The 13,536-nt window shown below is 36.4% G+C and overlaps 1 protein-coding gene across 9 annotated transcripts in view; it reads left to right on the top strand.

Moving 5' to 3' along the window:
- BIRC6 (baculoviral IAP repeat containing 6) overlaps positions 1-13,536 on the top strand; it is a 173,479-nt gene that overhangs the window by 108,861 nt on the left and 51,082 nt on the right. For all 9 annotated transcript variants that reach the window (XM_041404121.1, XM_041404125.1, XM_041404122.1 and 6 more), the window contains 5 exons: positions 1,158-1,331; positions 4,661-4,857; positions 7,600-7,900; positions 10,574-10,791; positions 13,022-13,186. In XM_041404121.1, the coding sequence (XP_041260055.1) occupies positions 1,158-1,331; positions 4,661-4,857; positions 7,600-7,900; positions 10,574-10,791; positions 13,022-13,186 (1,055 nt within the window). The remainder of the gene's footprint in view (positions 1-1,157; positions 1,332-4,660; positions 4,858-7,599; positions 7,901-10,573; positions 10,792-13,021; positions 13,187-13,536) is intronic.

The following is a 13,536-nucleotide window of genomic DNA, read 5'->3' as shown; positions in this document are numbered from 1 at the left end:
AGTTCAAGAAGCGCTTGGAAAACACTCTCAGGCACATGGTGTGACTCTTGGGGCTGTCCTGTGTAGGGCCAAGAGTTGGGCTTTGATCCTTGCGAGTCTCTTCCAATAATCTATGATACTGCTGTCTTGGAGATGAGATCAAAACCCAGTGCCAGTTTTCAGTATGTAGCTGGTAATGGTTGACTGTCTCTTGACGGTCATGTAAACCGTTCTGTATTGCGATCTGGTCATGTCTTGCGCAGCAGACAGTTGTTAAAAAATAATAAGCCAAGTGAAAAAAATCAGTGGTGGGGAAAAAAACAGCAGAAAACTTGCACATTGGAAAGGCATTTTTAATTTTTGTATTTCTTAAGACAATCTTCAATTGAAAAAACAGGTTGCTACTAAGGAGCTCTTAGATGTTTTACTTGATTAAGTACAATCAAGATGAAATGGACGTGCTGTTACAGGATCCAGCTCTAAAATATTTCATGTATAAATTTAATTGTTTTCAGACAAAATTTTTTTGCCTTCAGATTAGCTTGTAATTTCAGGGAAGGACATATTTGCAATCAACAAAGTGGCCAAAATCTGAATTAGAGTAATCAGTTTGGACCGTATTGCATTTCAAGTCTACATTGCTGTGGAGAAAACTGGTCCTGGCAGTGCCCTTATTTTTTTTTTTTATTTTCTGCTGTCTTGACAGGAGTAGTGAGCTAGGCTTGAGATTAGTGGGCCTGAAAAAGAATTGCCAGTTTCTTTGTTTTCCAATTTTTTCAATACCACCCATTTTACCTTCTGGTTACACACACCTCTATGCTCCCACAATTCAAGGGTGATGCATAGGTGTTGTTTAATAGAAGGTGACAGTCAGTACCCGCTTAAAATGCACATCAAATGACAGCCTTAGCCGTTTGTTAAATGTGCCAAGTGCTTGTGCTCTCAACACGGGGCTGTTTTAGGGAATGTTGGCATAGATCTTTTACATGATTGGTTCCAAATTGATGGGGCCCCTTTTCCCAAGAGAACAAATGGTAAAATGAAGGCCTTAGTTTGGGGCCAGATGATATTTAGTCTACTTGACTTCTGTGGTACAAGTAATGAACAGCACCTGGATATGTGTATTAAAATCACCCAGTCAGAATTTTCCTCTCTGACTTGATGCCTTTGTTGTCTAGGTCAGCCATTACCAGCTGAAATGACACTTGCCCAGCTTCTGACTCTGCTGTATGACCGCAAACTCCCTCAAGGATATCGATCCATAGATTTGACAGTGAAACTTGGTTCCAAAGTAATCTCAGATCCAAGCTTATCAAAAACAGACTCATTTAAACGCCTTCACACAGAAAAAGGTGGGTGTTCTTACTTTTTCGGTATAGTCCTTTTAAAAATGCTTTTATTTTGGACAAGAATTGTTTTGATTTTCTTGATGAGAAACAGCATTTTTTTTTTTATATTTTCTTGGATGATTTTCCTGAGCTATTCTTTTCCAGACAAGAGCTAAACTTTGTGATCAAGTACAAATTCATTGCCTCCCTAAATTGTATCTATAAGATGCTCCAATATGGTTGCTCTGGTTTCACTTTTCTTTTTTCATTGTAATATTGTATGTGATGCAATTGTGATTGTATAGATACAGTAGATTTTATTTCTTGACATGTATATCAGTTCTCTCTAGTAGTGCTGGTAACCTGGGCAGATTTAGTAATACAGGATCTGTTTGAAACCATGTGAGTTAGAGAAACCTGTGAAATGTTTATTGCAGTATCTTAGATACCAAATGCTGCTTTGAAAATGAGGGTTTCTCTCAAGCTATCTTAGCAGGTCTTGTAACTCTAGCTTTTGAAAACATTTAACATTTTCTCATATGATATATTTCTTGATAATACTTGTGTCAGTTGCTTGCTGTCTACTTGCTGGGGAAGGGAGGAGATCTATCCCAGGAATCTGTTCTGAAATATTTTTATATCATTCCTGTAGGCAAGACTTAAGAGAAATGGGACTTTGAAATTAAGCTAATTGTGATGTGCTGATCATCAGCCTGCTGACACAAACAGCATGGAATTCCAAAATTAATAAATCAGTTCTTTTCAGACAGGGGCTCCTTTTAAAACCTGTGCACTTGATAGTCTGTTTCTAGAAAAGATAAGAAACAGAAGTGTTGAAAAAAATTATAATTTTCTTGATATGTGGTCTGAAATAAGCATTTCTCGACTCTATACAGTGTGTGGATATACATATCACTCACAATATTGAGAGACATATCTTAATCAAATAAGACTTTGGTTTACTTATGCTCTTTATTCAAATTCTAAATATACAGTAAATATTTTGCTATTTGAACAAAACTCAAATCATTAGAGAGGGTTCAATTTAGTAGTAAAGTTGTGTGTGAAGATATAAAGGTCCTCTGAACTTCTGTTAAGTTACTGTGCACTTTTTTGTTTTAACTTGAGATAAATACTTCTGAAAATTTGAGCTTGATCTGTGGCGCTGTACAGCAAAATATTAGTTATATTCACAATCACCACTCAGCAGTAATGAAGGTCAGAGCTACTGATTTTTCTTGACTAGTTAGTACTATCTAGAGAAACCATTCTTGCATATCAATGCTCCTTTACTTGCTGCTTAAAGTAGACTGTGGGTTTTTTGATGCCATCCATGCTGGATAGATTTTATAGCTTCACTTGGTGTCTCTAGTGCTACATTTACTACTACCTGAGGAAGAGTGTCATTTATTAACATTTTTTTCTGAGTGCTTCAATGCCTTTTTTGAGATCAGCAGTTTTCCACAGTTGAAGTGCATGACTTCACTGAAAACGTAGAAAATACTCATGGAGGTGAAATGGTTTCAGTTGGATTATAAGGAAATTAACTAAAGCAAGGACTACAGAAGCATACTTTAGTGTAACTCCTTGAGTGAACATTGAAGATGATACTGCACTCACAGTGGAAGGGTCTGCCTTTAGCCTTACTCACTGAGAACTTGCTTTTCAAGTGTCTTTTGCAGAGAAGCAGTTTTGCGTGCTTTATCAGTATCTCTGTGTTACTATTTTCTTGTTTTCTTTCTTTGGTAAAGCTTACAGCTTTTTACACTGTAAAACAGAGGGGTGAGATTTTTTGTCAAAATCTTTCTTTTAAAACCATCATTATGAAGGATATCTAACATTTCTTGTGGTCTGATCAAGTCATGCCACTGCAAGCAGTTGAATTGTAAATCATGTTCAGTCTAGTGAGGTGGAATCCTCCACATGTCTGGTGGAAGGTGGTTCCTTGCTGATACCAGCAAGTGTGTGACACCCTCACCCACTGTCTGTGAGGAAAAGGAGCACTTCCACAGAGGTGTCTGTGTCCTTTAGAACAGTAGACATCAAAGCTGTATATACTGAAAGTGTTACATTTGGACATTTTCTTACAAGGATTATCCTGCTTTGAAGGTATCTGTGACCTTTTCTTAGTCTGTCTGTGGAAGACTTCTCCAGACAGATAAACAGTCATAGTCTGTTTGAAGTAGGATGAATTGATGTACATATTCCTACATGTCCCTGATTTAAGCTCATTAAATCTTACACTTTGATCATATTATTCCAAAGCAGTGTGATCCTCCCATGGCATATCGGTGATGTCCTTGTAACACGGTGCTTCTTGCATGTTTTGAAGTTGAGAATTAGGATGGAGAAAGACCTGCTATTTCCTATTCCCTTTCAAATTAGGAAGAAACAGTTTTAAAAGATCAAGTATCTGTTAAAAGATAACAGTGTCTGCTGTTTAAAATTTTTTTCATAAGAAATTTGTTTTGGTAGCTGCACAACTTATTATTAATGTGCTTCTGTGTTTTCACAAGTTTATAATAAATAATAGCATGTGTGCTATATATTTGGAGTATTACCAGGGGTTATCATGGCTGTCAGACTGTTCACAGTAAAGAGATACTAAGACCACTTGAACAGATTTTTAGGTTAAATATAGACTATTCACTGAAGTTTGCCTGTGGTAATTAGCAAAGAGGGCTGATGTTTGGCAATAAGGAATTGTGGTAGGGTTCTGTATATTCTGTATATACTTGTGTGCGTAAGTGCATAGAATGTTCATTTGTTTATCTGTTGTACAAGATACTAGGGTGCTTAGTCATAAACCAGGAGGATGGAGGCTAGTAGAAAGTTACAAATCCAGATCATGATCTTTTTTCATGAGGAAGAATAGAATTAAATTTCATGGCTTTTGCAGAGGGTCATTTTGACACCTCAGAGAGGAGATGTGAGAAGCAAGACTAATTTAAGGTTAAGATTATCTTTCCTTTCCTCAGCTATAAACTCTTTATTAGAGAGTAACAAACCTACACTTAAGTTTTGGTGAAAGAGTGTTAAAAAGTTTCATAACTCCAAAATTAGCAAAGTCTTGAAGGCACAGATCAAATTCTAATAAAACATGAAATTCTAATAATTAACATGTAGCCATGTATAAATAATGCTGAATTTGATATGGATCTGCTGTCATTGGCAAAAGATACCACTAACACTTTTCTTTTCTTTTGTTATTGTTGTATTCATTTCAGGTTCTTGGCTCAGTCTTTGCTTGAGGAGGACCCAGTGCTTTTGAAATCCACTTTTAAATGAGGACAAAGAAATAAACACCATGTTGATGATATGTATTAATTTCTTTTACGTTTATGTTTTTGTAGAGCATGCAGATTTACTGGGACCTTGCCCTGAAGATGAAGCCATCAGTCCTGGGGATGAGTGTATGGATGCAGTTCTAGATGAATCACTTCTTGAAACCTGTCCCATTCAGTCTCCACTGCAAGTTTTTGCAGGCATGGGTGGATTGGCTCTTATTGCAGAGAGACTCCCTATGCTTTATCCTGACGTAATTCAACAAGTGAGTAGAAAAAATGAATGTTGGAAAACATGCGGAGAGTATCGTGCTTGTTTGTTTAAGGCCAGTATTTTCCTTGTATTTCTCTATAGTTCAGTTTAACTTCTCAGTTGTGTGGGGAAGTTACTTTAAAATAGGCAAGTGTTAGAACCCAGGACATTCCTCTGGCTGCCCTGGCTCGAGCCCTGGCAGGGGGCTCAGAGACCTTGACACGGAGTCAAAAACACCTGTGCCTTTGATTTTAACCCATAGAGAACATTACCAACTTTGTGTGAAGATTCACAAGGCACAAGAGTTTAAGAAGAATGATAATTAATTTGTCAGAGGGTGAAAAAGTAGAATTTTGGGGTTTTAGAATGGGGGTTCAGGAGGCAAGATGGAGGAATTTGGGCGTGCCCTGTCCTTCTTCCTTCTTCTTCTTAGCCTCCATTTTCTGTGTTATGCTGGCATTTTTAGATTGGTTCAGAGTAGAAACAGACTTTCTAACATAGGTGATAGGTATTGGAAAATTATTGTAAATAAAGGACACGTAGTTCTTAGTATAAAATGTTGACACCACCCCAAGGACAGTCAGTGTGCCACAAACCGACCTGCTAGACAGACCGCAGCGGGTCAGGAAAAGAATGTATTAGATAAGAGAAAATAAACAACCTTGAAAACCAGAGCCAAGGAATCCCAACTCCTCCTTCGATCGCTGGGCTGGGAAAAAGAGATTTTCTAACTCCTCAGGGTCATCTCGACCACAGAGACTCCGACAGGCAAGTGCATAACTCCACAGCTCTGTCCAGCTGTACTTCCCTTGTGTGCTTCTCTTTCCGTATCACAGACTGCCTGAGTAGCCATGGCCTTGTGGGACCAAGGCAAGCTGCTTCTGTTAACTTAAAATATCTTGGAGGCTGCAGTAAAATAAAGTTATTGATGTACTATAAAGGCATACTTGCTTATCACTTAATTGTTTGTTCAAGTGTGCCTCATAGATATTTTTATGGTTAAGTGAAATTCAGTTCTCCAAGCAGATGATATGGTTTTATTATAATAAATAATAGTATCATTTTGATTATATTAGTATTAAGAAATAATAGCTATATATTTGTTTACTTGTAATATATAGAATTCCTCTGGATGCACTGATAGACATTTCAAAAGTGTCAGTAGTGGCATTAGTGTGGAATTACTCCTTTGGGTACTGTTTTAAGTACACACTGCTAAAAAGGGGAAAAAATAACCTGTGAATTATTCTGATTCTATTTGACTCTATTTTTGAATTTTTTGACTGATACTCCTAAAAGGAAATAATATTTATTCCCCTTTGAAACTTAATCATGAATTAAGGGTATCATACCAAGGGTATGAATTAAGGGTATATTATTCAGTATCTTGACTACAAAATTATGGCAACCATAGGAACCCTGTAGTGAGACTGGATAATTAATATGCATCCTTTGTAAATAGCTCTGCAAAGGCCTTAGAGGTCTAGTACCAATGCAGTTCAAAAATTACAAGTTAAGGAAAAGTATTTACATAGTTACTGTATTATGAATTCCAAGAGAGATAATGTGTATTCTGTATTGAAGAAAACTGATATATGGAATTCTGCAAGACATGAAAGGTAGCTTTTGGCCATGAGAAATTTCATTCCTTTTTTCCTTCTTTTTCTACAGTCCTGGGAACTTACTGTTCTTAGCTTGAGAGATATGTTTAGATTCAAATACTGAATAAGAATTCTGCAAACCATAAAAAAAATTAAATACAGTAATATCAAGCAGACTGTTCAGACTGAAGACTGATGATTTCTCCAGACCCTTAATTCTTTAATTTTACTTTTATATTTCTCCAAGTCACTGGAGAAATGTGAAGATAATTGGAATAAATGCAGTAAGCCATGGCTTTGACTTTAAATTAGGAATTTGGTATTCTGGATAATTTCTGTAAAGGCTTTTCATATTAATCTTTTCCAGTTTAGATCAGTCTGGTAATAAGTACTAAAATTTTAAATATGATCAAATCAGTTGATCTGAATAGCATGAAAGCCTGAAACCTCTGTGACATTTAATTATAAGAGGGACCTGAGTGTCATAATTTCATTTAAATTGTTTGGTTGTATCTTGGGGCACTGTACAGCTATTACCACCTTAAACTCTAATTCCCATCATAATGCTTGACTGCACAGTCCTCTGGTCATAAAACACACTGTTCTGTTAGAGTGTAATAGTAATAAAGCCTGCCAAATCAATCAAAAGCTCAAAAGGATCACAAGTTAAAACTGCTAAGATATGGGAAGTTATTCTTTGTTGTTAAAGGCATTATGATTAATTTTTCTTCATATGTAATTAAAAATTAAATACTTATGTTCACAGTGTTTAATGTTATAAAAATAGAGGGCCATTTCTTATTTAACAGTATAGAACATAAATTAATCTTTGTATTTACTTCAGAGTAATTTGTGTCTCTTACGCCTCTGTGTTTAAGCAGCACACTTTAACTGAGGATTTTAGGTTGCCAGAATGTTTGCTTGCTTGTGTAGGCATGACTTTGTAGCACTGTATTGAAAATGCAACAAGTATGCCCTTTTGAGCCATTTAACATGGTCCCTGTATCTGCAAGTGGTAGAGTATTTCATGTGACTTCTTTATTGTGTCCTACATTAAGATTACATGTCTTTTAGGTCTTTACTATAATAGAATTTTTGTTTAAGGTGTTTAACTGAATGACTGCCAAATTTCTTTGTTGTTTCTGTTGGTTAAGGTGAGCACTCCAGTGGTTACATCAGCCACACAGGAAAAACAGAAGGACAGTGATCAGTTTGAATGGGTTACCATTGAACAATCAGGGGAATTGGTGTATGAAGCACCAGAAACAATTGCTGCAGAACCTCCACCGATCAAGTCAACAGTCCAGACTATGTCTCCCATACCTGCACATTCTTTGGCTGCCTTTGGTTTATTTCTCCGTCTCCCGGGCTATGCTGAGGTGCTGCTAAAAGAACGGAAACATGCTCAGTGTCTGTTGAGATTGGTGTTGGGAGTTACAGATGATGGTGAAGGAAGTATGTGCTGTAATTATTACCTTTCTTTGTAGACCACAGATAGATAATGTTACTTAAATTTATTTGCACTGTATTGCTTTTATCAGGAAGTTAGAACTGATTTGTGCAGAAGTGCAGGCATCTTTGATAAACTCTTGTCTGTGTTAAATTCTGTCTGGCAAAGTTTTATCACAATCATCAGCATTCAAGAATTCTTGTCTCATGTCAGAGTAATTGTAAAATAAGCGCTGATAAAACCTACAATGACACTGTCAAAATGACTGCTATCAGACAGAATGTTCTAGGTAGCTGGAAATGCTCAACTAATTGTGCAAACATCCTATAATTCTGCAACCAAATGCAGAAAACTGTGGATAAGAGCAAAGCTACAAGAGATGTAGAGTAAACCATTGAATAATGTTCTAGAAAAGGAGAGTAAGATCTAAAGATTATGGTGATTAAATTGCCTAAACAGAATCTCTGCCTTGATGGTGTGAGTTCAGAGGGAGAAATGGGATATTCTTCAAAGAATAAACAGACAAGCCAGGAAAAATATTGTTGTCTTTATAAATGAACCTGGAATTTTGCATATAGTTCTAATATTTGTGGTTTTTACTGTGTTGAAAAACCGGAGGAGTGTGTATGAAATATGGTTTTGTACGTTTAAAGCCAGAAATTCCTTTTCAATGGCTATTGTGTAGTGGTGCACTTGAGCAGTGTCAGGTTTACAGTTGAACTTGATGATCTCACGGGTCTTTTCCAATCTACAGGATTCTGTGATTATGACTTTGAAAAGAGTGCTAGTTTTTCTAGACTGCAATCATCAGAAGTTAGTCTCTATTTAGCACTCTGTAGAGTGGTGTGCAACATGGACCTCATACAACCAGCTGGGAAACCAAGAATCCCATTTGCCCTGCCTCCCTTCTGCTTGTCTTTTTATTTCTCTAGTATTTAGGTTCAGGACAGCAGACAAGAATAAACTGGTCAATAAAAATTCAGTCTAGCTGCTTACACTCACCTAATCTGAGTGGTAAATAACTGAAGAACTGTATGCAGTTTCTAGAGTAGTCCCAGTCCCTTACTACTGCAGGCATTTTTTACATCCTTTTTTTTCTTTTTTTAATAAAGAGACATTCAGAATTTGAGTTGCTTTCTTTTTTGTAGTAGTGTAGCTGTGTGTGCAGCCACTACTGCTATTGGAATGCCATTCCAGAACATAATTTTCTTGATGGGTTGAGGTTGCTTTAGTTTTCTGCCTATGTTTATTTGTATGCAGTTAGTGGCCAATAGCTCTTTCTCCAATGCATTTGGTGACAGGAATTGCATTCCCTCGTAGCCTTAGTTTTAGCTGGACTAAACAGCCAATATCTCTTTTCCCTTAGTCAAACATCGGAATTCAACTCTACAAAATGTGGGTTCAGTTGTACACAGTAATCCACATGAGTTTTCTGTATAAACTATTCATAACTTCCTTTTTTGTTTGAAATGCAGCTTTTCACACATGTAGAATTTCATTACTTTCTTGCTCTTTCTTTGAAGAGCTGCAATTATAAATCTGTGGCTTATAGATTAAAACATGGATTCAGTTGTCTGCAGAGATAAATAATGTGCAAAAGTTTAGATTTTCTTTTTTAGTTTTTTGATTTGGCTATGCCTGTAGTTATGGAATTCTATCAGATGGGCTTATTTTCCAGAAGTTTTTTGTTTTATTTTTGAAGATCCCGGTCAGAGGACTTTGGATTTCTTCTTGTTATTGTCTTTGCAAAGAGTATCAGATAGATATGAATTAATCATGTGGATGTATGTATGTGTGTAGATACATGTACACACAAATACAGACATATTTTTTTAAATCTCTGGATGTTGATATAGCTGATAAACTCTTAAGAATGAGGGAGAAAATAAAATATTTAAAAGAGGAAGCAAACTTCTGGACAGAGTAGGCTATTTTAAAGTATTATCACTGTTTGAAGCATCTCCAGTTGTCAGTTGTCTCTCTTTATATATGCACTGGGGAAGGAATGTGAAATGTATTGTTAAATACAAGAAAAAAATTTAGACAGTTTCCCATATCTCTGTGTGTCACATTAATAGATCACTCCATTATTTGAAGTGTGGCTTTTAAAAGAAAATTTTTGCTCATAATGCAAAGGAGTTGAAAATTTTAAGGAATTGTAGCACAAAATTCATACATGCAACTCATCTAATTAAAATTATGTTAGTATTTCACCATGGGTTCAACTTCAATAGAAAATTGATTTGTGTCAGTGCATTGATTCATACTTTGGGCACATGAATACAGAGGAGAATCCTATGTATGATAAACTACTGCTGCTTGTCAGCTGAGCTGCTATCACACACATTCTTTATCCTGCTGTATTTACAATGATTAAAAATATGTATGTATTTTAAAAAATGTATGCAAACCAGTTTTCTCCCTGGAAATGGCAAATCAAATTTTAAAAATTTGATTCTTTACCAAATCTATTAATAAAATAAACATTCTTTCTTCTACACTCTCCTAATAATGAAATTTTTCTTGGATGAGAAACATAGTAATAGATAGCTTTACTGTATGTGAATGCTTAAGTCCTAGTAGATTTCTGTATGTTCATAAACTATTGTAGAGATTAATAGGCTGTACTGAACTATTGAAAGAAAATGTGGGTTTGATGTTTTTCTTCTCCATCGTAGGTCATATCCTGCAGTCTCCTTCAGCAAACGTGCTCCCAACCCTGCCCTTCCACGTGCTGCGCAGCTTGTTCAGCACGACCCCGCTGACCACTGACGATGGAGTTCTGCTGAGGCGCATGGCGCTGGAGATCGGGGCCATCCATCTCATCCTGGCCTGTCTCTCTGCCCTGAGCCACCACGCACCCAGAGTGCCCAACTCAAGTCCCAACCAGGCAGAGGTAAGGTTACCAGCACAGTAAGTACCACCCAGAAGCACTAAGAGTTTTAATTACAACAAGAAAATCATCTCATTGCTTTCATTGTAGCCTAATTTTAGCAGGCTTTAAAAGTAATTGTGACATACCTGATTAGGTAATTGTCCCTGCATGTTGCAAATAAGCACAGTAATCCTGAAAGCAGAGGAAGAAGGCTTGTCTTGAGGCATTAAGGTGTAATCAGTTTCTTTCACAGAAACTTCTTTTTCAGGGTAGGAGAGGCACAATGGTCAATGAATGGTGGGTTTTTAATACCCATTAGATAGTATGACCTCATTACCTTATTTAACATTCATCATCTAAACTCTTGGTTACAAACGATTTCCTTTCAAATGCTTCACAAATATAAATGAGTTGTGAAAATTAATGAATTAATGCAGTGATTTACATTACAGTCTTTGTACTGATGTTTAAATGAGATCTAAAGAGAAAAATTTTCCATAATACTTAAGATCCCAAATTAATCTCCAAAATTCAACTATTTTCAAGGTATTTCCAGTGTTACACCACCCTCTATTCAGAATATGTATATTTTGATTTTGTTTTAAGACTGTAAGTTACCATTTTCTGCATAATGTACCAATTGTTTGTAAAAGTGTTTAGAGAAACTGTTAATGACTTGCCCTCTAGCATTGTTTTGGTAGAGGTTTGCGTGAAGCAGTTCCTGGTGGCTGAATATGGATTAGTACTTGCAAAATATAGGGCTGTCCATATTTTAGCAGCTCTAATACTGATGAAGGGTTGAGCAAGCAAGAGATGAAGCTGTGCCTGAGAATAATTCACCTTAATGGCTAATCAAACTCAAGGGGAAGCTGAGAGGTTCTACTTCTAATGGGGTATCAGGCTGCTGACACATTAACACCTTAGCATTTTTGCATGTTTGGAGAGGAAGGGCAACCATTATTTCTTATTTCTGCTTCAGTGCTACCGTGACCCCTTAAATAGCTTGCTTTCTCATAATTCATATACATCAAGTGATAGATGGTAACTTGAAACTAGGGATCCATCAGGCCTGCAGTGAGGCTTGTATTTCTGGGGCCAAGTTCTCCCTTAAGTGCTTTAATTCAGTGCTCATGAAAGTCCTCTTGAGTGTTAAAGGCACAACATGTGCATGAGTAATGTGTGCATGAAAATAACCACACAGCTGTTTCATCACCAAGACACATTGCATTCCCACTGTAAAAGATTATCGACGACTACTGTCAGTATGATACTTCACAGGTGGTAATTTCTTTTACCATTGTAGTCTGTTCGTACATCATTTCTTCTCTTTCATATACAATCTTTATTAAAGTTACTGGAGAAGAAGACGTGAACAAAAAATGAAACTTCAGAGCCATAAAACAAATACTGCATGATGTGGTTTCCAGCTAATTATGACCAAGTAATGAAAGTAGCAAGTCACTTTCATTTAGGATGCTGAATATGCAAATAGGAAAACATCAGTTAAAAATGCTTATCAGAGTTTTTTCTGCATCCTTTTCACCAATGACCTGCTAAAATTCCAAAGTTAGTGTAAATACTTCCACGCTACTTCATGAGGGCTAAGCATTGTAATATTGGAGTTACATTACTAAAATCACTGAAGCAGACCTCTGGTAGAAGCTGTTTTAGCTGTTGCCAAGCACTTGGAAAAATGTGTTCTTAGAAAATTTTAAGGAAGACTTGACCCCCTTGCTCTTACCTGGAGAGGAGGTAATGTGTATTTTAGTGACTCAGAGACCATATGTCAGAGCTATATGTGTAACTTTGCTCCTGTTCTTATTTTGGAGCATTCATTCAAAACCAATAAATACTTGAGCATCTTAATATTTCAGTTCTGTTCTCTTGATAACATTTCCACTCCCATCCCCTTCATCTCATTGTGTTACTAGACTTGACTAGGTTCTAAACACCAATAATTACAGAGCTGTGATGTTTAGAATGATATTGATTAAGTAGCATTCTAATACCTCTCATCATTTAAGCAGTGATATTATCTTAAAAGAGTAATAAAGGGCTTACAGTACTGGTCAAACTGAAGAACTACTTTCAACAGTCTGCTGCTGACCTTAACCAGAACTCTGTATTTGTGGCAGTCTTTCCTATGCAAAGCTTTGAATTTCACTGGATCCTGATGATATCTTTAGAAAGTTAATGATGAAATCATTAAATAATTGTGATTTTATTTTTTTTTTTTTTTTTTTTTTTTTAGCCACAGGTGTCAAGTACACACAATACTGCATCAACAGAAGAACAGCAGTTGTACTGGGCTAAGGGTACAGGATTTGGAACAGGATCTACAGCTTCAGGATGGGATGTTGAACAAGCCTTGACTAAGCAAAGACTAGAAGAAGAGCATGTGACCTGCCTTCTACAGGTGTGTAATTATGAAATGTTGATTAATGAGAGGCATTTAAAGCATGGAGAATAAAACTGGAGTTTTGTCAGTCACAAGTAGAGTAATTACAATATTTTGGGCAAAAATTATTTACAAACAACTTAATGTCTTAATAGAAAATTATGTAGATCATATTTTGAGCAAGGCTGTTTTCAGATGTCACTAGGCTGCTGCATAGAAGACCTGGTTATGAGTTCTTCAAAGAAACTTCGGAACTTATGTGCCAAACAGTGTTACCTATTAATTTCTTGCATACTTTTCACTCTGCTTTAACAAAGTGCCTATAGTTGATACTGGTGTTCATGAATGTGTTATGTCAATATAACAAA

Source organism: Onychostruthus taczanowskii, unplaced genomic scaffold, assembly GCF_017590055.1.
Source record: "Onychostruthus taczanowskii isolate IOZ18803 unplaced genomic scaffold, ASM1759005v1 scaffold21, whole genome shotgun sequence".
Classification (NCBI taxonomy): domain Eukaryota; kingdom Metazoa; phylum Chordata; class Aves; order Passeriformes; family Passeridae; genus Onychostruthus; species Onychostruthus taczanowskii.
Note: the sequence above shows the minus strand (reverse complement) of the source record. Positions and strands in the feature narration are given on the sequence as shown.